The sequence below is a fragment of the Parasteatoda tepidariorum genome, chromosome 8 (genome assembly GCF_982258835.1).
Source record: "Parasteatoda tepidariorum strain Cologne lab strain chromosome 8, Ptep-v5.0, whole genome shotgun sequence".
NCBI lineage: Eukaryota > Metazoa > Arthropoda > Arachnida > Araneae > Theridiidae > Parasteatoda > Parasteatoda tepidariorum.
In genome coordinates this window covers 38,977,072-39,003,246 of record NC_141762.1, presented here as the reverse complement: position 1 = coordinate 39,003,246, position 26,175 = coordinate 38,977,072, and the positions used below count along the sequence as shown (strand labels likewise).

General features: G+C 29.3%; 2 protein-coding genes across 2 annotated transcripts; one reads left to right on the top strand and one right to left on the bottom strand.

Annotated features, from left to right (window-relative positions):
- The first annotated feature begins 328 nt into the window (after positions 1 to 328).
- LOC107437402 (dipeptidyl peptidase 2) lies at positions 329 to 23,327 on the top strand. The gene is made up of 11 exons (XM_043042379.3): positions 329 to 790; positions 3,171 to 3,310; positions 5,151 to 5,314; positions 11,143 to 11,278; positions 12,026 to 12,110; positions 15,042 to 15,208; positions 17,296 to 17,478; positions 19,329 to 19,485; positions 21,218 to 21,282; positions 21,731 to 21,801; positions 23,057 to 23,327. Exons 1-11 carry the CDS (start codon positions 637 to 639, stop codon positions 23,154 to 23,156), a joined length of 1,422 nt encoding a protein of 473 aa, XP_042898313.2. The 5' UTR covers positions 329 to 636; the 3' UTR covers positions 23,157 to 23,327.
- A 1,031-nt stretch (positions 23,328 to 24,358) lies between these two features.
- Positions 24,359 to 25,679, bottom strand: LOC122269414 (melatonin receptor pdcr-1-like). Its single transcript, XM_043042384.3, has one exon. It carries the CDS (start codon positions 25,451 to 25,453, stop codon positions 24,452 to 24,454), a length of 1,002 nt encoding a protein of 333 aa, XP_042898318.2. The 5' UTR covers positions 25,454 to 25,679; the 3' UTR covers positions 24,359 to 24,451.
- Positions 25,680 to 26,175: the final 496 nt, after the last annotated feature.

Genomic DNA, 26,175 nt, shown 5'->3' with positions numbered 1-26,175 from the left:
TGAATTTTGTATCAATTATTAGTATTTTTTTCTTAATGCATAAACAATTTGTTGAATTTTATTTCAAATTTTCATATTGTTATCTTGTTGGTCAAGAAGAAAATTTCAAAATTATTTTATTTTTTTCCTTTCTAGTTTTGGTCTAACTCCCTTAAACGACATCAAAAATCTGTATAGTAAATCAAATAACATCGGACATCCGCTTAGTATATCAAACGGCATCAGATCTCGTCTTAACGTATTAAACGACAATACGCATCATGGAATTAGTATATCTAACGAAATAAGGCCAGTTGCACACTTTTATAAATTCCGCTTTTAGATAATCCTTATCGGTGTATGGCATGAATAGTTAAAACTGATGTATGCTTTTTAATGAAAAATAGTTGGTGGAGTAAACTGAAATCGTCATCATAAAGAATAATCTTTCATATTCTGTTTCAAACAACATCGCTTTCGTCCCATATGTCAGTATCCGTTATTCTGGAACAGTTACTTACAATGGTTATGTTTTGGGAACGGAGCGGTTAAAACGTGTTCTTCAAAAAGAACTGTTTTTCCAAATTTATCATATACTAAAAAAGAATAAAGTAGTTGTGATGCTGTGAAGTCACTGAGATCAGCTAGATTTAGAAGATGGCTGTTCTATATATTTTATTTCTAATTAGTTTGTTAGCTGCGAGCTCAAATTGCTCAAATTATGTTGAAGATTATTTTGACCAACAAATAGATCATTTTAATTTCGAATCAAATAGTAATCAAACTTTCAAGCAAAGGTTTCTTTACAACGGTAAGTTTCATCTGAAAATTTGTATTATATGTTATTAACAAAAATTAAAATCATTTAACTTATACAGTGAAGGATTATTAAAAGAATTAAAAGATACGTTATTTATTATTTAAGAATTAATATCTATTTTTTTATTAATCATCTTATTTATAGATAACATACAATTGCTTATTTATTTTTATTTTTATTTTAAGTGGACTTTATATTTACTGCGTTGTTTTTGTATTTTTTTATACATAAAAGTTTAGATTGGAATTTATTTTGAAAAAAAAAAACTAATATCGAAATAGTTTAGTATCATTTGCTATGGCGATTATATTTAAATTTATCTAGAAGAAATTTAAAGAAATTACTAAGTAGTTTGGCAATAATAGACGCATTATTGTTATACGTAAAATCTATTAAATTCGTATTATTGGCACTTGGTAGTTGTCTAGTAAACTATACGGAGAGTAAGATAGAATAAATGGTGTAAACATTTTGAGATAAGCTGTGTAATTTAAAAATTCTGTACGATGGATTTTTATAATAAAATTGTTGCAGGTGAGATAGCTGATTTTTCAAGTACTTTCTTACACAAAGTATAATTGTAAATAATAATTATAAATAGAGTTTCACCAGCTTTATTTTCATATCAATAAAACAAATATGATACCTTATATTAAAATTGAAATCAGAAAAATTAAATTTCTGATATGCATAATTATGTAAAAAAGTCTTTTGAATATTTTTCTATGCATACGAGCTTTATTATGGTTGACGTGAAAAAATTTTAGAGCATGCTAAGTTTTTTTTTCTTTCCATAATTTAGAAACATTAAAGCATTCAAAAGCATTCCCAATCATTATTTAGACTTTAGAGGTGTTGAATCAGAAGAAATCCAAAGTTAAAACAAACATTTAAATTCGTATAAAATTTAAACCTTCTTGTTTCGATTCTCAAGTGTGACACCTGGTTTATCAAATTTACTATTGCGTACAAAGTGTCAGGTTTACGATCAAGGTGTCAGGTTACGTACAAGGTGTCAAGATTTCCATATATTTTTAAGAATCTTTGTTGAAAATGAATGTAAGAAAGTATACACAATGGAAGGCGAAAATTAATTTTTAAAAGAGAAAAAACTAGAAAGCTATTGGAATAAGGATAAATCACTATTGAGGAAGGAGAGTATACGGAAAATCAAGATCTGATTGATTATCGGTGGAACAAGGGTTTGAAAAACAGATATTATAACACCAAACGGCAACCCATCACGCTTTGAACATTTATACAACAATTCTCTTTATTGCTTCGTCAGATTTCGATGGCATTTTTATTTTCGCCCCCTTAATTATTAATTGGCAAAACCCAATGTGAATCCTTTTTTTCTCCATTTTTGGCTAGGATTTTAAAAGTATATACTAAGAGCGTTTATTATGGAACACCGTGCATCATAGCGTAATTCATTTTGGACTTTCTATGCCAGTATAATGCACTTTTGTAATATATTCTTTGTTATTCTTTTCTCTATGTGTTGTATTTAGTTATTTATATTTTGCAACTTTTATAAAAAAATATTAATGGCTATTACATCCGATATCTCGAATTATTTGGAACTCTGCATTGATAGAAATTTCTCGATAACAATTTCTTTAATTGTGATTTTACCGCATTCAACCAAAACTTTCAAATAACCATAAAAAAGATGGTATTTACATTGTTAACTGTGAGGAAAAAAATAATTTATTAACTGTTTTCAACTAACATGGCTAAGCAACTGTAATTTTAACCGTGTCAACTGGACCCACCTCATGAAGCCACTTAGTTTCGAGCAGCTGGACCTGGAGGGCAAATATGTTAATCTTATGACCGGCTAAACTGGAGCTAATGCTGGGATTATTAAAGAAATATGGAGGGAGAAATAACGCTGGGATTCGAATTCTCTGACCGGAGAGTTCGAATTCCATCGTTGATACCACAATATTTATTTAATTCCTTCAACACATGAAGAATCTTCAGTGCCCTACCCTCTCCAATTGGTGACACTGGACTACTAAAATACGGAACTCTCATTCACTCATAGATGGCAGCACCACAGAGCTGCTTAACACATATAGTCTATTTTTCATCCCTCAAGATAAATAAAATCCATCAAAAACTCAATTAAGCAACATTCCACGATTCATTTGACAAAGGTTATGGGGTCTTATGGTTAATTGGATGGATAGATTGCTGCCGGTTATTTTATAGAAATATTGGAATTAAAATTCCAACAGTGTAGGATAAAAGCTTTGAATGAATGTTCATAAACGTTTCATGTTTTAGTGGGCGTAAAATTATTTCACTACTACTGTGAGCGCGAACACAAATATTAAATCTTATTTATTCTCCTTTTTTTTAGATACTTGGTGGGACAGAGGAAGAGGGCCTATTTTCTTTTATGCTGGAAATGAAGGCGATATTGTAGGATTTTGGGAAAATACCGGATATATGTTCAAAATTGCTCCACAGTTTCAAGCACTAGTGGTTTTCGTTGAACACGTAAGAATTTACATGAAATATTTTTATCTATGTATAAAAACAACTTTACCGCATTTTTGAATTAAAATTAAATTTTAAAACAAATCATGATAAACGTTTTTGATCACGTAAAGCTTTTGTTATAAATTGACTAAATGGGACAACTAAAGTTACCTCTTCAAGCATTGCCCAATCTGTTAAGCTTGGCGACCTAGCAACTAAAACATTTTTAAGTAAAAAGAGGGATTTATATTTTTTGGTATTTACAGCGATGTCCATTTTTTATCCTTAATACCATACGAAGCTAAATTTGTTTTTTAAATTGATATGCAGCACATGCAATCATTAATCCCTATGAACATTAAAGAATAATAATTTTGATAAATCAAATTATGTCTTGCAAAATATTTAATTAATATATTGAATGACGAATACTTTATCCAATCAAAAATTTTCACATTTGCAATGGTGCTTAGTTAGTACTAGTATTAAATTAAGTCTGTTTCCATGGATGATAATATTTTCCCTGACAAATTTGACTACAAGGCACAGAATGTCATCAAAGCACTATAGCACTGTCTCATTCACTGAGCGTTTCCCCCCACCCTTTTTTTTTGCAATAAAATTTCCTTACCTTTTAAACTGTGATTAAAATTACCAAAAATAATTAAGATCCCTATCCCCCATATGCATACGTCAATTCAGAAAAATACTGTGATAATATAGTGATAGTATAATGATAATATAGTGATAAATTTAATAACATTAAGGTTATTTTTAAATGCTAAAGATAATATTGCTTTGAAAGTTAAATTAATTTGAATTGTGAACTGTTTCACGTCGATGGCATTAAATAAAAAGTAATAAAGTTACTTTTCGGATAACTGGGCGCATGGGAAAAGTCGCCAAAAAATGTAGACCTCCACTAACTTTTTTTCTATTTTTTTTACTTTATTTATTTTTTAAACATAAAAAAATTAAATAAAATAAATTAGATTAAATTAAAAAAATAATTGAATTTCCTTGCACACGGCTAACTGAAAGGTACCTAAGTAAATTGCATTTTCAAAGATACAAATTCAAAAATTAATGAAGCGCTACCCACATGAATGGAACTAGATTAACAGTAACTGATTATTAGATAATTAGATTAGTAACAGATTAACAGATAATTAGATTAGAAAGAACAGTTGCTAACAAAAGCAAATGTCACGTTTCAAAAACCAATCAGGATCGAGATATATTAGTAAACAAACAATCCTTTGAAGTCACCATATGAATCATTTGGCTAATTTACGAAGTCCCGAAATATAACCGGCGATTTGAAAAATCAATGAAAAAAATTCAGTTAAAAGAAAAGGAAGAAGTTTTAGAGTTTACTGAGTTCTACTTAGAAGACAAATGAATCCTTCAATTCCTTAAAAAAAATTTCTTAAATTTTAAAACTAGCTTTGAAGTTTATGTATGTATATCGCTGCGGACTGGAAAAACAATAAAACAATATTTTCTGCTACATGTCAGATCATTTATTGCGATTAAAATATTTGTTCTTTTGTTTTCAAAGAGCACCACGCTGTGTAAAAAATTATGTTTATTTCGAAAATAAAATTTGATTTTTTTTCTCCGTCATTAGAGCAGCTCAATTGGCTGATGAATTTTGCTACTAATTTTGAATTTGATGTTAATTAAGATATTGTTTCCTAAACAGAACGCAGTTCCCGCTTTCTTTAATTTACGACTTCGGTATTTATTTAATTAATTTTTCAAAACATATGTTTTGTGACCCTGTATAATAAAGTACATGTGACAATGAAAGTATTTTCTTCTGTAAAATTACTTGTAAATCTAATGTTGTTTTCAGAGGTACTATGGAAAATCTCTTCCTTTTGGCCAAGACAGCTTTCAGCCTAAATCCATTGGACTTCTGAGCATTCAACAAGCACTCGCGGATTATGCATTTTTCTTAAAAAGCTATAAAAAGAAATTGAATGCTGATGATTGTCCAGTAATTGCTTTTGGTGGAAGGTGAATAACTCATGATTGTTATCTTTATTATTATTTCGAAAAGGAATCTTTTATATTTTCACCAATTAAGTTTTATAGTTCCTTTTTTTGGGGACTGTTCTAAAACAATAATTATTTTTCCACTTAATTTGGCAGGCATTAGTTTTAGTAATTTTATTTTTCCGCAAGTTCAGAAGTTTTTTTCTTCCGCAGAAGAATAATGTTAGTTTTGTTTAACTGTTTATAAATTAATCTACAAATATTTTTGTAAATAGACTGTGAATTTTTTTCTTTGAATCTGAAATTATGTTAGATTCTAATACTTTTTTAGCACTTAGTTAGCGCTTAGTATTTTTATACCAAGATTTTTAATTTTGATGATTTTCTAGAAGATATTTCAGCTATCAAAAGGTAGCCTGTTAGTAGCCACGTGCTCACCAATACTGTTGAACGCAAAAATACACACAAAAGAGTTGAATGTTACCCTCAGTGATTTTTCTAATGACCGGATTTTAGCGTTTTAAGTTTCAATCTTATTGATCAAAAGTTTACCACCTCATATATTCCAATTAATCAGTGCTAATTATTGATTAAGTTACGAAATCAGACACTAAAATATACTTTTGCTGATTAAGTCATTTTTTTCGATGGGTTTGGATTTTTTACAACTCTTTCTTTGGATAAATGAATTTTATAATTGTGTGCAAAAAGTTTTCGATTTTTCTAAAGAAATTCTCTATATATGACTAAACTTGCAAAAAATGAAATTAACGTTATGGGGCCATACTTAAGAATGGTATTTTCCCAATTGCGTCTAAATCTCATGATTTGATGATCAAAAATCCAAACGTGTAGGGAAGAAAAAAAAGAGAGAGAGGAAGAAAGTACGTTTCTGTATCTCTCATTCCTTAATATAATTAAAAGTTAGCGCAAATTAATCAAGTTACTTAATTTTTTTCGTATTTTTTTGTTTTTTATTTATTTAACTCACTCTACGGAGACAGTCGTGCCCAGTCAGTAATTGTTCCAACTACGAAGCTGTTCTGAGCACACTTCAGAATTTAGAACTTTAGAACATAAGAGTACCGTCTTACACTAAGAATTAAAGAGCGTATTTCTATTTGATTTCTAAATTAAATTGTGACCTCTTTTGGTAAAATGACCGCTTTCTACTTTGAAAGCAAAACTTTAATTCTCATTTGCTTAATAGTATGCTTTCTCATTTGAAAATATAAATTAAATTTTCTTTTACTAAAAGATCCACGAAAACAATTGAAAATAAAACTTAAATTCTCCTCCACTAAATGATCTGTTTTCTCATTTGAAATTGTAATTTACAGTTTTGTTTGCTAAATGTTTCTCATTTGAAAATGCAACCTAAATTCTCGTTTGATAAACGGCACTCTTTCTCATTTGAAATTGAAAGAAAAAATCTCGTTTGCTGAAAAGCTTCACTTACACATTTAAAAATGTAACTTAAATTCTCGTTTGCTTTCTCATATTTGAAAATATAATTTAAATTCTAGTTTGCTACATGGTACAAAAATAAAATTATCTTTCCCTAAAAAGTTCTCTTAAAATCTAAATTCCTTTTCGCTGAAGGTCCATTTCTCATGGGAAAAGAAAACTGAAATACTCTATTGCTAGCTGGTCTATACATGCTGTTGATATCAAGTCGTTTTATATTAATGTAGAAAATATTATTGAAAATTTCAGGCTTAGTCTTTAATATAACACAGCTTAGCATGTAAGTTGAACAATTGAAAAACATTTCTGTAGAAAAAAGAAATATTTAATATTAATCCCCCTTTTATGGAACTACAAATTTTTCTCGATAAAATAAGAAAAGCTTTATTGACCGTCGCAAACTTTTCATATTTTTCTTTTTACTTTTGTAGACGTAAGTAAGCCGAGTTTTTCTGTGTGAATAACTAACCTTTAATTATTAATGAATATTCTAGTTCGTGACCTGACCTAAAAGATGAGAAACCACAAACCTAATATATACGCTTATAGACATGCGTTTACTTCTTTGGCAGTCAAATTATAAACGACGCCATAATTTCGTGTTAGTAAGAAACGTCGGAGTCATCATAAAAGTTAATTACTAGAATCACTGACAATATGTTCTTTTTCAACAAAACAAAAGGTTGCTATCACCTGATGTTACTGTCTAGGCAAACTCTGCTTTCATACTATCTGAAAAAGAATTTGTAAAAAGTAGTTTTCATAAATTTTTTTAATTCAAAATGTGCTTTTATATGTTACAGTTTACCTAAAAACAAAAATTTAACATTTTCGAATAGAAAACACAGTTATGGAAACTAACAAATTGTTGATGGTTCAGCTTAAATTTGCTAAGAAGGTTTTACTTAATATTGTAATTACTATCGCAAAATCTTATTCGAAACATTTATTACTATTTGTTACATAGCATCTATTATTATAACATTTAATATTATTATAACATTTATTATTATAACATTTATTATTATACCATTTATTATTATAACATTTATTATTATAAAAGCGAAAACCATTATATTTTTCATGTTGCACTAGGCGACTCTATCTCTAACTCGCTTCTCTCGCCTACCCCACAATTGCTACACAGCCAATTTTGTTTCTTAATCATAAGCAGATTGCGACGCCAAAATTAAAAGTTATTCATTTAGAACGTCCGGAACTTCTTTGCTATATTGACACAGGTTTGGTTCTACAAAGTTTTATTTTATTTTTTATGGGTACAGTTTAAATCTAGTAATTTTTGATTATCATTGATTATTCGATAATTCAATTTTCACTTCATAAACAAACGTATTTTTGGGTTTTTTTTAATTAATTTTTGGTTACAATAAAAATTTATGAAATATTTTTTTCACAGGAGATATTTATGCAATTATGTAATACAATGACTCGCACTATTGCATAAATCTCTCTAGAATTTTAAATATAATTATTTTGCATTATTTCACCCATGCTAATTTCTTTTTTAAATTGACTGTTAATTCTTAATATTGCTTTAGGATTTAATTTTGATTACTATATATATTTATGCCATTCACAGTTTTACGTTAAATTAATTATAACTTGTTAAAAAATAAATATAACTTACTGTTTAATAATAGCAAACCGGTAACTAAATATCTTTATCATAAAATGCTGCATAATGGGGTAATATCACGCGATTACTTTATAACATATAGGAACACCACTGATAGTTATAAGGCTTTTAGTTTGGATAATAATTACAAAGAATAATATCAAGAAGAGATGGTGTATAAATATTACTAGTAAATAATATCGTAAATGAAGGATAGATCAGTAATTTACAACAAGTACCTTTATAATTTACATAAATTTTATGTTGATAACAGCCAAAGATATCTAGATCTTTGTTCCTTAATGGTCATATTATGCAATTTTTCTATCTATTGAGATTGCACGAAACGGTAGGGCAATAGTTTTATTTTTATCAGAGAGAGAATGCAGTGTAGGAAAACTGATTTTAGTATGGTAAAATATGCATTTATTTGTAAGAAATTTAAACATGAATTAAAATAATTTTTTATTTGTAAGAGTATCTCTTCGTAAAATATTAATTTGCAAACCAGTGTTCTATACTATAATTTTTCAAACACATTTTGAATTTAAATTTAAGAAAGAACCTGTTTCTGAGAACATTGAAATAAGAAAAAAAAATTCCTCGTTGAAAAATTAATTTATAATATTGCATCAATGCCTTCTAAATAATATGTTTACAATAAGTGTAGAAGGTTCGTTGTAAATCTGATCTACGATCAGCTTATTTATCATTATCAAAGAACCTAAAAGAAAGAGAGAAAAAAAGCACCAAAATGATGAATGTCTTTTTTTCTATTCATTATATTTCTGAAAAAAATTGCCATTTCAAATTCTTTTTTTTTAAAGTGCAGATTAATTATTGATTAAATTATACGAATAAAATAATTAAATAATGCAAATTAAATTCAAATCAATCCCTTCACATCGTTGTTCTAAGTTTTGAGTTGTTTACATACTGTTACTGCTGATGAGGCAACCTTAAAGAAGGTCTATTAATTTTAAACCTATCTAAAGCATAAGCAGTAACTGACAATAATAACAGTCAATTTTCTTTAACAAAATACTCTTTGAAAACTAAAAAAAGAAAAAATTTTTGAAGAAGATTAATTACGCAAGATTAAAGAATAAAAATACTAGACGATACAAAAAACAAAACCACAATTAAAATATTTAAATAAATTAAATCAAATTCGATATAACAGAAAGAATTGTTATTGTAATGATGTTTGAGTAATGAAAAACATTCTGCCGCTTTGTGATAAAATTTGATAAAAAAAATTGTATAGGCAACGATAAAAAAAATTTTCAATATCGAGGGACTATATAAAGATAACGAAAATAGTTTTATATTTAAAAAAAAAGAAAAGATTATTTCGGAGCATAATTTATTGTTAGATTTTTTTTTTTTTTTTTTGCTTGTTCTTTTTTAATTTTTGTCTATCCTGTACTGTTTTTTGTAGAACTTTATTAGTGATTTAAAACAAATTTCACATAACTTGTCCTAGGAAGTTACCATGATTTTATCCTTATTATTTCAATTTATTTATTTATTTTTTTCGATAATTTTTAAAATATTTCAGAGGAAAATTTAAATCTTTTTTTCAAACACATATTCTTGAGATTTTTATAAGCTAAGTAAAATAATTGAAGAGCTGAGAGTAAGAAATAAAGCAATTGATAAAGAAAATAAAATTAAAAATTAAAAAAAAAATTGCGAATTTGTAAAAATGAACTTTATAACGCACCGAAACATCAAGAAGCTACTAACAGTTTTTTTTATTTATTTAAATGCCCATATTTTAAAACTCAGATTGCATGAATTAAGACTTGTAACAGATCTTAGAATGCTCTTGAAATTTATACAACGGGCGAAATTCTTCTTGTCAAATTTTCTTTTAACTAACACAAGTAACTAAAATTAAAGTATACAAAAAGTGAGATAAGGTTAACTTAGAGTAAGCTATGAAGTTTCAAATTCTGAAAAAAAAATTTCAAAATATCAAAATGCAAACAAATTATGGGCGGATTACTCAGGATTACGCAGTGGAAAAATTATCTTGCAATAATTTGTTAGCATTTTTAAATTTGGAAAACATTTTTTTCAGCCTTCAAAACTTCAGGGTTTATCTGAAAGCACTCTAAAATACCAATGAAGGTGAAACAGAATTTACCACGAGAAGTTTTTCCTCTCGGTATAGCGTTCTCTTAAACCCTGAAATTTGCTAACATTGAAAATATTACTTGATGTGTTCTTTACCTAAATTCCTTAATCAGGTTGTTAAGAACAAATTTCAAATTTGCGTAGTTTGAAAATACCCTTGTACAGGTTTTTCATTGGTCTCACCTACCATGTCATGAAAAATACTTTGAAAATATTTATTTCGTTTCTCATCAATTATGTAATCAGCAACATTGATACATGAATATTTTGAAAATGACGCTTGAAATAAGCCTGTTCTTTTGTTAATTTCATCCATAATGTTCTGAACAGCTTTGAACTGCGAGGATTTTGAAAATGTCGCTTCATTTTAAGCTCATTGATTATATTATGAGCATCACTAAAATTATGGAAATGTCAACATGTTCTTTTCATGAAATCTTCAACTATGTCGTGCAAAAATCCTGAAATTTGTGTATTTTAAAAACATGTTATTTCTCTAAGTATTTGCATTATGTTATGAGATTTGTTTTCTAATTGTTTTAACTGATTGTTTTTGAATCGGAAATAAGTCATTTGTAAAATTATTTTGTTTGTTTTATTATAGTTATGGAGGAATGCTAGCTGCTTACATGAAATTTAAATACCCAAATATCATAACCGGCGCAATTGCTGCAAGTGCACCTATATACCAAGTGGCTGGAAAGTTATCAGGAGATATTTTCTTTCAAGCTGTTACCAAAGTTGGTACCCTTTGAAAAATAAAAAAAAATTTTGATGAAACAAATTTGTCATTTAAATTTCGGTAAATTTCGGTTCGAATTTATTTTCATAAATATTCTGTTTTGGGATAAATGCTTTTTTGCATAATTTGGCCTTTCAACTTACGAACATTTTGACGCATTGTTGACATAAATATTATGTAAAAATAACTTACTCATTCTTACCAAGAAAAAAGTAGTTCGTAAAATAGTCGTAAAAGAAACAAATTTGTTTACGTAAAATTTAACAAAAATTTTCCATTTTCGAATTACCATATTTTGCTACAATTCGACGTTTCAACTTCCATAAATTTTGACGTATACTTTCAACGTAAATAATATGTAAAAATAACGTACTCATTCTTACCTAGTAAAAAGTGGTAGGTAAAATATTCGCACAAAAAAATGAATTTATTTATACATAATTTTACTTGAATTTTAAGTTTATTTGAATAACCATTTTTTGCTAGAATTCGGCGTTTCAATTTTACCTAAATTTTACAAATGCTTAGTGAAATTTAAAGATTAAATATACTTATTATTTTTTACTTAAAATTGATGGTTCTCTGCTACCCGGGCTGAATTTTGACGGACGTGGCGTGCTCGAAATAGAATTTAAAGAACAGTAGCTAACGTAAACAATTGCCACGTTTTAATAACCAATTAGAATAGCGATACCTCCACTACGTCACTTACAGGTATTAAAAGATATTTTTATTCTTTTTTCAGGATTTTCAAAAAGAACCTGGATGTGAAAACCAAGTTCGAGCAGCATTTGGACAAATACAAAAGTGGGCAGCAGAAGGAGCATCAGGTGATATTTTAATGCATTTCTATTGGTGATTTTTTGGATAAACTTTAACGTTACACATTCTTTTAGAAAGTGAGCTTAGAAAGTGAACTTAGTGTTCCCACTTCCATAGAAGCACCTCTGTCCAAATTTACAGAGAGCAAAAATCACCTTCGTGACTTATTGCACTGGATTATGTAGCCGGACATACTCCGTTTGTAACTATATACTGATTATATTAAGGGGTCACAGTACCGAAAAAATGGCTGAAGCATCGAAAAAAAATTTATTGCTTATAATAAAACTTCAAACTATTTCAAATGCACTGAAAAAAAAATCATCTCCTTATCTACATTTTTAAAAAAGTTATGAATGATTTTAGATTGCCCTAATACAGAAAGCCTCAGCAGACAAACTTTACAGTTCTTTTCTTCTCATAGATTATAATTTTGTGTTTTAATCTTAATTAAAAATCCCCAAGGAATTTTTTCTATTTAAGATAAAGCTTTGAAGAAAGCTTTTTTATCTTAAGTATAATGCACTTATTTAAACCGTTCATGGAATAAGCATTTTATGAGGTATTACAATTTTTACAGCATGTTCTATAAACCTAACAGCAATTTTTAACCTTTTTTTTAACTTTTTCACAAAATATTCTATAAAAAATATTCTAATTGATATATCAACAAATGAATGTACAAAACTGCTAAGATGAATATTATAAGCACTAAGGAGAAAGAATATTTGAAATATGCTAAAATAAAAAAGCCTTAAAAGTTTAAACATTTTGAATTCTTTCAATAATTTTTACAATTTTAAAAAAATTAAACAGTTTAACTATTTTTTGATGATAAATTATTGATTGTAAGTTAAATGAGCATGTAAAGCATTCACAAAATGAATGATTATACCTTTATTTAAAAAAATTATTGCAAGGGTACTGTGACCCCTCAAATTCATATTTTAAAACCTAAAATCTTAACCACTACCAACTAAATCAATTATGATAGACTGTGTTATATTTGTATGATGTAAAACGAAACCGTTGATTTAAAAAATATTGCTTTATGTGCGTTTTGTAGTTCAGTAAAATTAAAATAAGACCCTTCCATCAGAAAAATTAATACCCAAGATATTTCTTCGTAAAAAGTTTTTTTTTTATGTTATTATTATCGATACCTGAAAACTTCGTTACTCTTCTCTGTACTTCTCCCCTTTCTTGAGGAAAATGGGTGCGATTTGTGGGAAGAAAAGAATCTCTTCATCGTATAACGCAGTTTCCGATGTATTTTTTAACGCTGAATTGAAGGAGACTAATCTTGAGACGATTAGACTATTAGTTTAGAAGTTTGAAGTGTTCTTTCGACGAAAAAAGTAAAAATTGTACTTTTACCTATATATGCACCTTATATTGCTAACTAAACAAGTAAAACATTACTTGTATGCATTTTTTTTCACACCCAATCGAATAAGACTTTTCACAAGTCAATAGAACAAATAGCTCAAAAGTTAACAGAGAAAACATGAGAATACAGAGAATGTACGGAAACTATTGCCTTTGTACGCGTACGTGTGTACACTTTACATTGCTATCCGTGAACTATCTGAACATGTAAGATATATTTTCCGCTGTAATTTTTCTTGCTTAAATGAATTAAACCGATTGCTAAATGAACAGAGTAATAATTTAGATGTAATAAGCGTTTTATATGCAAAAAGTACAATTTTGTACTTGCACTTAATTGCACATTTTATATTGACAGCTATACAGACAATAGAGATATTGTTCCTTATGTATTTTTTTTATCATTTAAGCAAATGAGACCAAACATGATTCAATGACTGATTTTTCAAATATTTAAAGGAATTTTTTGAACGAAAAGCACTATTTTTGAATTGTACTTAGTATAAAGTAAACGCTTATAACTTTTCAACTATTAGGCTAATCGTGTCGTGATTGGTCTCATTTATCTCAGCGAACCGTGGTTGCCCAGTGGTTAGAGAATCGGACTCCGGTCGGGAGGTGCCGAAGTTCGATCCTCGACTCCGCTATGATCCACCGAGTGCATGCGATATACGTGCTCGTAAAATATGTTACATCGAAAGTCTTGTGGTCAGTTGGGGAGCAGTACCTTGGGTACAGGGATCTGGAGAAAATTTCCTGCCCCTTCAGATCTATGTCTAAATTGAGGAAGAGGTCTCTCTAAAGGTCTGGTTTCTTAGGACAAGCGCCTTATCTGGGCGTCAGGGGGACGTCAACTTCGCGCTGACGCCAACAAAATACTGGTTTGTTAGCTCAAGGCCTGGTTTTTTAGAACTAGCGCCTTATCTGGGCGTCAGCAGAAAGTTGACGTAGAGCTAACGCCAAAAAATTACTTTTTTGTTAGCTCAGCGTGAGCAGTCGGTTCAACACAGACATTATCTCTCATTGCGCATGCGTTAATAACGTAAACAAATATTTATTTCGAATTTGTATTGATTATGTTATTGTCGACCAGTGTTTTAGAGAACAAATAATGACTTTGTCCAAGAAAGAACACATTATAGCTGAGTTAAATGAAGAGTGCTATGTTTAATGAAGAAGCTATGTTTAATGTCAAAATCAAAATCTTGGCTGATTTCAATGTGCTGTTGGATGTTGTCCGCCATTGCTTCTGTGGTTAACGTCACGTTGTAATCCAACTGCAGTTGAGTTGGACGGCAATTGTAGTTCAAGATGAACGTTCGATGACGTATACTATCAAACTCACAAATGGACCTATCAGAGGTTAGCGCTGATTTCCAGCTGACGCCGTCCTGTCCTAAGAAGCCAGGCCTTTAGAGAGGGAAGCATATAAAGGAAAGTATCATTTAAGTTTTCAGGTGTCATTTATTATAACATTGCAAAGCTTTTTGTCTAGATATTGTTGTGTATAGATTTTTTTCAAAGAATAAAATGCACGAGATTTGTTTCAGGTCTTCGAGATATTTCTCGAGCATTTCATCTGTGCAAACCTTTAGCTGATAATAAAGACTACGATCATTTTTTACGATGGATTCGAAACTCATTTGTGTCTGCTGCTATGATGGATTATCCTTATCCGGCTACATTCATGGGCAATTTTCCAGCATTTCCAGTGAAAGTAAATATTTAGATACAATTGTTTATTTTCTATCTAATTACGCTTCATTTATTAGAACATTATCACAGTACGACGGCAACGAGTCAACAATACGATTACCAACCCAATCATTACTCTACCGAGAAACCTTCTTAAAATTACACTTAGGTTCAAATCATAGAGCAAAGGTTCAAACATCTTATAACTTAAAACACTCTTATAACTTAAGACAGCGTTTAAGAGAAATTAAATATTACTGTTATTATAAGTAAATTATTTTACATTCTATTGCTTTAACCAATACGACTCATGCGCAAATATTTTTGTATAATTAAGTTTTTAAAATCTGAACCTTGCAAATCATCGTTAACTAAATACCACTTCTTAGTCTCTTATTTTGCTTTAACTTTGAAATCATACATAAAAAAACATATTTATCTGATCCAAGGGTCAACAAATAATGCAATATGTTCAAAAAGTTTCTGTCTGCAACGCTTAATATTAGAATAAAAACAAATTTCGAGCATCTCGATACAAAGTTGGTAGAAAGTTTGATTTGGTTAAAAAAAAAACAACTTTTCTTGACATCTGCTTAAAAATTTAAGTCAATGAATTGTGATGCACTCTGTCCCGTTCATAAAAATCTAATACATGCATTGGCAAGCTGCAAAATTCGTTAAAGAAGAAAAAGAAGAGTCTATTTCTCTCTGTTACGAAAAAAACTTATGAATCCTGATTGACTTATTTATTATTAAGATAACTGCAAATATCCTAAGTTTCTCCTAATTGCACCTGGATTTCAATTTTTAATTGTTTATTTTGCCCTGTTTTCTAGCCTCTAGACCAGAGGTCGCCAAAGTGGTCTATATAGACCCCCAGGGGTCTATTTAACAAAAGCGGGGGTCGATCTGAGCCTGGGGGGCGAATGGGGGTCGATCCGAATCGGGAGGGTCGATTGTGGGTCGGAAAAAAAAACAGTTCTCAATACGCAAATCACAAATACCTAATTAAGTATGTAAAATTTGTGAATTTTTTTTATAATTGACTCAATATCAGTTTCTTTATAAAACATAAATTAATAAACGTATATTTATTGGGGTAAAGCAAGTATTTACGTACCACCGCGCAGAGGCACGAACTCAGTGCAGTGTATAAGTCATATGCATATGTGCGCTTGTCCAAATGTCACGTGTGACGAGCATTGACGTTACAAATGCAAATATCATACGCAGTTTCAGCTATCTTTGCAAACTGTGTTGAATATTTGCAATGTCATTATTAAAACTTTTATGGTTTTGGATAATTAGTTATTGTTTCGATAAAACCACTCGTTTAGCTTAGATATTAATCTTAATTATCAATGCACAAAAAAGAAGGTAAGCATTAATAATATGGATTAGTACAGCCCGCGTCAAAACTATTGCACATTTCGTATTTTTTTACGAAGATTACAAAATTGACCATTTTTGACGAAAATTAAAATTGACCAATTTTGAACCCAATATAGCGAACCTTGCAAAAAAACACCAGGCACACCCATCTCATTGATCAAGAAGCAGTACATTTTTAGTTACTTTACTTAGTATATCTATTTATGCATAATTACTTATTATTTAATAATAAGGTATTTAAATTTCAATGTTAATATATTTTTCATAAAACTATTGTTACACAATGTACTATTACTTTAATAAATGTTTAAAATCATAAAATAAATGTACAAACACAGTATCTAATAGAGTTTTATTTTAATTAACAGAAAATTAGTTTTTTGGGGGTCTATGGAGATTTCGAAAAATTATATAGGGGTCGATGATCAAAAAAGTTTGGCGAACCCTGCTCTAGACCTACAATAGGACAAAAAACTCTACAATAAATTTTTAAAACTGGATTATAGAGTAAAAAGTTATTATCAATAAAATATACTTACAAAACATTAAATTAAAAAATTCGTTATAACGCAAAAACTTTTTCTCTTCCTTTATCTAAAATCTAAATTTAAATCTATTCTATACAATCTATTCAGTGTTCAGGTTCAAACTTCCCTTTAAGGAAAAGTTAACCCTTCGTATATTTTTAAGATATTGATTAAGTCATGTTCTTTCAAGGTAATGTGTTCCCGTCTTCTGAATGCTACAAGACCAGTTGATGGGCTTTATTCTGCTGCAGCTTTGTATTACAATGCCTCTAATCCACCAGTCCCATGTTTCGATATATATCAAGAATATATTTACTGTGCTGACCCTACTGGATGTGGCTTAGGATCTGATAGTAAGGCTTGGGATTACCAGGTAGATGTATACGGTTTCTAAGTAGAAAAAAAAAATTTCTTAGCAGCCTAATGTGAGTGCTCCATGATAGATTTCGAAAAAAGTGGCTTGACAACTATTTCCTTTCTGTTGTTAATATTGTGAGAGATAAAAAAAAATTTCAAAAATGGATGATACAATTTATTTTTTTAAAAAAAAGTTGAAATAAGTAACTTATCATACAAATATGCAAAATATATAAAAATCTCAATTTTTAATAGCATGACAGCCCTGTCACTAAATTTAATGGATACATCACTACTTTTCCTTTCAAATAAATGCATAAAAGGTGGCCATAGTAGAGAATTTTTAAGTCTGAAAAGGAGGAAACTGCTGAACAAAAATCGACCTAATTTGCAGTAGATACTATTTAGATAATTAGAATTTGATTTTTATAAGAAAACAAAATGAGTTCGATTTTTCGCTAAACTGCTTAGTAAACCTATTTTCAAGGGGTAAAATACGCATAGCAAGAGTAAGTACAGAAAATTAACATTTCACTTGTATTTTGATATTGCATTGCATAATTGTACTTGGTGCTAGCATTTAATGTAACAATTAAATAATCATATCTACCTTAGTCCTTCATCTCTGAAAAAATTCTTCCTCACTGGCAATTAATTGAAATGGGAAATACTTTAATTAACCTTGTTCCTTTGTGAAAATCTGCATATAACCACTTCTTCTGAGGACAAACATATGCCTGCTATAATGCTGTTAAAAATGTAAGTTAAAATTCAATTGTAAATGTGATGCCAATATCAAAATGTATGTGAAATATTCGTTTTCCATTCCTGTTTTATCTATTTTAACTCGAAAATAGACTTAGTGTAATTTTATTCTCTGGTGATTAAAAATCGAACTATTTTTTTCTTCCATTTTTAAAATCACTCTCCATAGTCAAAACACATTCAATTTATTTATGACCCCCGTCACCATTTATTTACTAACAGACTTTTGTTAAGAATGACAGGGTTCCAATATCGGAGTCAAAATTTGCTCAAATCACTTATTAAAATTTAAAATGGCCTTCAAATGCTAAAAGAACAACTATTTTTCTACTAACAGACGATAATGTTATTGATGTGGTCACTCGCTTATGAGATAACTAAACAAATAGTACAGTAATTGCCAAATATAGAGTCCTAGGTTATCACGAACATTTTCAATTTTCTAAATAAGTATTGAACATATGATGTTAGAGGTCTGTTATAAATTTTTCGTGAGACCTCCTTTAGTTTTTTTTAAAAGAAAAAAAAAACGCATTTCTTATGTGCTTTTTTCAACAACCTTTGTCTCTTGAGTTATTTCAAACAATTTTTTAAAAAAATAATAAATTGTACAATTTAGTTTAGGGAACAATTCCCAGTGTTTGAAAATTTTTGTTTTCAGCCCTTTTTTTAAAGTAAGACAGAATGGAACTTGTTTGTATAGTTTTTATTTGTGCTTATTTTTATTTAGTGTTTTTATTACGTGACCAATAGTAAAAATAATATTTCCTCAAAGTTCCTAAAATTACTAAACAATTGCTATCTACCGTTATCTCTCGTTCTCTAACAGTACTCATAGGTTAGATCTTTGTTCAAAAATGGAAGTAAACTTGAGTTAATATTCTTTGCCAAAATACAGCACTAAGTATAGCATTTAGCAAGTCTAAAACGAGTTGTAAAATGTTGTAAAATAAAGCACGACATTATTTCTGTAATAATGTGAATTTAGAAATTTAGAAGGGTTTGTGTATTTCATGAACAGCTTTCTTTATTTAAAAGATAATTTTACAATAATTATTTCTTTAAAGTAGATAGTTTTATAAATTTTTTCTCTCATCCTAGGCATGCACCGAAATTAACTTAGAAGGAAATACCAATGGTATAAATGACATGTTTCCTGCTCTTCCTTTTAATTCCACAATGCGAGATGATTACTGTCTGAAGACGTGGAATGTACTGCCTAGAAGAAATTGGCTTGATGTGCTTTACTGGGGAGAAGGTATGTGATTTTCCCAGTATCCACCAACTATTGCCATCCACTTTTAAATAATGAACAGAATATATTACTAATAAATGATTTACATCCATATTCTGTAAGAAATATGTTCATATTAACTTCCACGCTTTGCACAACTAACAAGTTAGTGTAGTAAAATCATTTGCAACCCAAAAGTAGGGGGGAGGCGGGATTGGGAATCGCGGGAGGTCACTGGGACCTCCCAAAGTTTTTAACTATTCGTCAAATATTGTCTGGCCATTCGGCCTTCTTACAAAATTTAATACGCTCACTTTAATTTATTTTTAAAAACACAATTGAAATTATTACATGTTTATTTGACTTTTTTTAAATAGCTATGAGAAAAAGTATGCGTAAGTATAGTTTAATGTAGCCATTTGACAATTTTGTCTTGAAATCTAATCCTCTCCCTGCCATTGCCAATCACTCTTCTTGGTGCTCTTATTTCCGAATACCTGCAAGAACCAGTTTCTTCCGAAATAGAGATATACAAATTAGCTTATAATAATACCTTTTCGTATCATCCATCAAGGAAATTTGCAAACATATTATATTTCAAACTGTGAACTATTTATGAATGTATTGTTCAACCAGTTGTTAGTTTAATTCGCTAAGAAAGCAAAATTCCAAAACAGAAAATATTCAATACTTTATAGTACTAAGATAAACTGCTATTCTCCTCCTGCTATTGAATTTTACCGTTATCTAACACATGCGCTGCCCTCACGATTTCCTGAATTATAGTTGTGTGCCCACGTGTAGAAAAAGGCTGAAGATTTGTAGATTAATATACTTATTTGAAGATTTTATACGACACCAATGATACTTAATTTCTTAACTGCCATCATAAATTTCTTTAGCACCACACTTATGATTGCCAGATAATTAATGCATATGGTTAAATTGATTAGGTGAGCATTTAATATCAAAATTTTAACCTTTTAAATCAAATTTATTAAATAAAATATCTAGGTATAAATTTTGCTAACACTTCAAATATAAAAGTAGCAACTTATTGCTTCATCACCTAAAAATACTTTTCAGAGTAGCTTTTGATGTCCCTTTATATGTAAGAATAATTGTAGTCGCTAATTTATGATTCGATCAAAATAGGAAAATTCATTTCGCGAAATGGAAATTTCCCCTCTCCAAAAAATATAACTTCGGGGAGCCCATGCCAAAAAGATGCCTTTATGTATCTTATTTTCGTTAGAAATAATCATTTTAAATAAAAAAACTAAAATTTTTAGAGAAGATAATTTTAGATAAAAAGCAGGTTTTTAGGAATTTTTTTCTTATTTCCAATTTCAAACTTTTTCTGTGGAATAAAATGCGATACGTTATGGTTTTTTGGGGTAACTATTTCTATTTTCTACAATTATCTTTAGGTTGTACCAAATTCGAGAGCTAATTAAAAACAGAATAAAGAGATTTTGCACTTTCTCCGTCTAGTGAACTACTTTCTCTGGCTTAACTAGATCAACTCAACAAAAGCGCGAAGTAATTACTAGTCGAGTGGTTTTTGTGCAATGGGAAGAAATTTACCTGATTTAAAAGGGTGCATAATCTTTCTGATATAAATGAGAAGTTTTATTATACTGTAACTTGCATACGGTTTATACTGATATTAAGATAATATTTATGCAATGTAAAATTATGTATTTTTTCAATATTATGTTAATTATAGCTTAACAACAAACTTTTTTTCTAATAGATATTGCATCATCTTCAAACATTGTGTTCAGCAACGGAAATTTGGATCCCTGGGCTCCTGGAGGGGTAACAAAAATTGGCTCTTTTTTTTCTTTTTTAGCAATGTAACATTGCTTGTATATGCATTGTATGTATTGTTTGTATGTATTGTAACATTGTCTATAACATTTATCACTTTTTTTGAGTTGTAATTAATTTATTAAACAATAATTCATTTCTTACAAGGATTAATTTTTTGTTTTCCAAATAAATTTTAAAATTCTCCTCTAAACTGTAGGCAACGTATTTTGATTTAGCTTCTCATCGATTGTTACATCGATTTCATGAAAGTACCAGAAATGTCGAATTTTTAAATATATAATATGCATCTATGATATGGCACTGAGCTTGAAAACTGGTCAAAAGTTATTAAAAATGAAGTGCATAGCACCTATAAGTTCAGAAAAAAGAAAAGAAAAGTAGCTTGATGTAGTATCCCATGATTAATGAAACAATCATTTTCTACTTTTTACAGGTTCTTCAGGATATTTCTGACACATTGGTAACAGTTTTAGTTGACGGTGGAGCCCATCACCTTGACCTCAGGTGATTTTTACCTTCTTTTGACCTTCAACTATAGATCTTATAAAACTAGCTGAAAATAATATTATATTTCTTTTTTTTCTCCTTCCCATTTTAAATTCTTTCTCTTTTTTTTTTAAAAAAAAAGAGAAAGTTAGTTATAAAAGTTATTTGCAAGAAGAATTTTTTTTTTTATGTTAATAAAGGTTTAACATCTGTGTAATGGTGATCACAAAAAAATATACTTTTTTAGGTAAATTTATTGATTTAATAATAAATAGAAAAATATTTATATGAGTTTCAACTTGTTTAATTTTAGAAAAATGTTGTCGTATATGTTAACTGTCGAAACAGAAAAAATTAAAAAAATAGCTCTATGTTTTGGCATTTTTACATCAAACGCATAATATTAATATCTTTTGCTTCTCAATAATTTTACCGTCGTTTTTTTTCTTGTTTTGTCCAAATTTTTAACGAATTTCAAATTATCTATACTTATCATCAAATTAGAGATGGAGAAACTTAACTTAAAAAAAAGTCTGAAAATGTTATATCAAGTAAAATATTTAGCCCAGCGACTTTCACTTGTCCTCCCACCTGAGGAAATTTCTGCCTGATCATTTCTGTTTCATAGAGAGTTACAGTAATACGTTGGCTCCATTTCCAGGCTGCAGGCTTCTATGATACTCAACTATAGAAATTTGTCTCCTAAGATAAGTGACTCTATTCCAACAGTTTTTATGTGGGGAAGTAGCTGAAATATTGTTATATTTTCTGCAATAAACCTTTCCATGTTATTAGGATATGTTTCTATGCATGGGCTGAGGGAGACTTACTTTCTGTTTGACTATCGTACATTTTATACAGATCATTAATAAAGGAGCAGGATTTTTTACGGATGGGAAATTTCGATGAACGTTATAACAGGTTCAATGCTAATAATTTCTCAATCACAATTCATAATCGATAAATACACACTTTAACATTTTAGGGGGTTCTATGACGGAAAGCAATGAATTCCATTATTTCAATTGTTACCTTACATTGTATTAGTTATTAAATTTTAATTTTTTTAATGTGTTTTTAGAGCCGATAATTCACTGGATCCACCATTTGTAGTCGTAGCCAGACAAACGATAAATACACACTTTACAATCGATAAATGCACACTTTATAATTTTGGCTGCTGCTATGACAGAAAGCAATGAATTCGATTATTTTAATTGTTATCTTGCATTGTATTAGTAATTAAATTTTAATTTTTTGAATGTATTTCTAGGGCCGATAATCCACTAGATCCACCATCGGTTGTCGCAGCCAGAAGCTTCGAAACCAGAAATATACAGAAGTGGTTGCATGATTATTACGGCAAACATTAAAATTTGTTTTCATTCTAGACTTGAAAATTTGAAGTTAAAAGCTACCGAATAATGTTACGAAATGTCAACATATGTAATTTCATATTCTTAAGTGAAATAGCACAAGTTAAATTAAATAATTTAGTAAATGTTTCCACAGTTTGTACTTTTAATAAAAAAATTGTTACGAAATGATGTTTCTTTTTTTAAACAATGATTATAAAGTTACAGCAAACAACAAGTTAGTGTAATGATTATAAAGTCTGAAATGGAAGCCTACATAATAGAGCAATTTATTTATTTATTTTCTGAATTCTTAATGAAAATTTGAAAAGCAGACGAAAAGATTTACCATATGCTTACCAGTCATGTTTCAACGATAGTACGTATTAAAATTCTTTCAAACTTTTCTTTTCAAAATGGCAGCACTTCAGCAATATGATCATTCGATATTCGAAAAAGGCACATGGGGAGAGTAAATAATTTGAAATTCTCAATAAATTTGGAGCATAAATTAAAACCTTTTTGAAGTTTGCTATCATTTAATATTTAAAAAGGTAACAAATTGAATTTTTTTTTTAAGCTAGCCCATGTTCGAATCCAAGTTAAATCGTTTTTAGCAAATTACCAAAAATGTAAACTTTGGTAGGTGAGACTCTCTCTAGTTTTAATGAATGCAATATACTGGTTTATCAACGAGCTCAAACAAAGCATAACATCTAACTTAGACAGAATAAAAAGACACTATTTTACAAAATTATTTTTTCATAATATTTAGAATGTAAAAATAATATTTAACAATATTATTTTTTTTAATAATATTTAGAATATAAAGATAATATTTGACATTAATTTATGTCATTTCATGAACATAAAATGATTATGCTACTGTAAAAGTCAGAAAATTTGTTTAAGTCCCAAATACTTAATAAATATCATTATCTCTCACACCTGCAAATGTTGACAATGTGAATTTAGAAAAACGTTTTTTGTTCAATATAGTTATTTCTCACTTTAACTCTTACAACTCTTCAATCTGCTGCATGTCGACATTCACTTATGCTTCTAGATCTTAAAGACGAATGTCTTATAAAATAAAATAAACATAGAAATAAACAAAATATCATGTGTGTGAAGATTAAACTATAATTTCTTAGATTCAAATATTTTACATATTTATTGTTATTAGAAACATGTAATGATTATTTTGATATCCACTCTAAATCTTTATGTGAAAATATTTGATAATTCAAATTATTATAGATCACAAAACATCTAATTTTAAGAATCCTTAAAGACACTTCAGTTGAAACTTTTTACAAGGGAACAGTTGTTTGAGATTTTATACAGCATCTAAATATCAATCTTAATCCTGTCTGGCATCTTCTATACCAACTTAAAAGAGCTATAGGCGTCCATAAGGTATGCATTTCGCCAAGAAATAAAAGCCAAAATCTTGATGTTGGATTAGCCAAGATTTTACTGGAAATAAGCTCCAATATTCTAAGTACTCCCCACGGAGTCCAAAGTATGTTAAACCCAACAGTTACCATAAATGTAGCGATGTGGTCAGAGTTAAACCCTGCAACCTCATCTTTCACTCCCATATCTGGTGTGGTAAATATGTGAAAGTACGTAAAACACAAAGTCGAAATACTAGGTATTAGGACCAAGCATCCTAATGTTATACAATAAGGTAGCATGCTTCGGATGTTTAGAAGGCATATAAAACTCTCGGCGTAAAAATGTCCTTTGGAATCACCTATTAGAGGAGGGCAGCAAAGACAGGTGGCCATGACCCACGAAAAGAGAATCCAGCACTTGCATCTGGTCCGTGTTTGGATAACGTCGTAGCGGCAAGATTTCCTTCTGGCAAGATATCGATCCACTGACATCCACATGAAGGTGTACATGTAAACGGCTGATAAGCTGACATGCAGGTATCCACTGATACTGCAAAACAAAAAGCTGTACACTCCTAATAGATCTGATTTCGCAGCGATGGAAAAAGGAATGACTACAACTGTGATCAGTAAGTTCGTGGTTGTAATGGACATGATATAAAAATCCAGTACGTGAGTTCTACTGGAAACACAAAAAATTGAACATATCACAATTAAGTTGCTAGTTGTGGATGATATGCAAAGAGCAACTGCCAAAGCTGTTTCGAATATTTTATTAATCGATATGAACTCAATATGATCTTTTGCTACGATGTCTTTTTCAAGTGTGTAGTAGTCTTCATCAATAGATATGCTTGAGAAATTCATTTTGATCTTATACAGCGCTGAAATATAAAAACAAACATAACTATACATAACAAGTATATAAACTAGTATACAAGATTTTTCCTATTTATACAAAGTGTTCTTCAAAAACCTATATATATACTATTTTACATCTATTTATCGATATATATATATATTAAATCAAACACAATTTTCATATGAGTCAGGCATTAAATGAATCAAAATTTTGTGTTTTGCGATTTTCGTCCATCGAAGTAAGTATTAGAGGAAGAAAGTTACACTCAAGATAAATAAGCAAGAAGATTAAAAATTCTGAAATAAATGTAACATATACATTGGCTCGATTCAGAACAATGGGAATTAACTCCACAAAAAAAAAAAAAAAAAATAAGAAGAAAATTTTTAGGAATACCAAAATGCAAAATAATCATGAAAGATAAAAAATAACAAACAAACGAAAAAGACGGCTTCCAGCCACTATGATTTGAGAAGAGTGGCGTACAATAAAGACAAATCCAATATCAGTTGATACTGTAAAAGGTGATTACGTAGTGTTGGATTAACTAGCCGCATAACTTGCCAAAAACTTTTGCTGCGGTTTGTAAATAAACAAAAACATCTTCAACGAGCAAAAATAGTTTTAAAGTATGTATTGGATTAGTAGATGAAAGTGTTTTGGATCGACGAATCAAAATTCGAATTGTTCCGAACTAAAAGACCTCATTATGTTTGACGATTTGCTGGTGAAAGTGCAAATGATTACTGTTTTAGTTAGTCAGTGAAACATGGTG

Coding starts and splice junctions, on each gene's coding strand:
- LOC122269414 (XM_043042384.3), bottom strand. CDS start 25,453: ATGTATAGTTATGTTTGTTTTTATATTTCAGCGCTGTATAAGATCAAA.
- LOC107437402 (XM_043042379.3), top strand. CDS start 637: ATGGCTGTTCTATATATTTTATTTCTAATTAGTTTGTTAGCTGCGAGC. Junction 791..3,170: donor GCAAAGGTTTCTTTACAACG/GTAAGTTTCATC, acceptor CCTTTTTTTTAG/ATACTTGGTGGGACAGAGGA. Junction 21,802..23,056: donor GCCCATCACCTTGACCTCAG/GTGATTTTTACC, acceptor ATGTATTTCTAG/GGCCGATAATCCACTAGATC.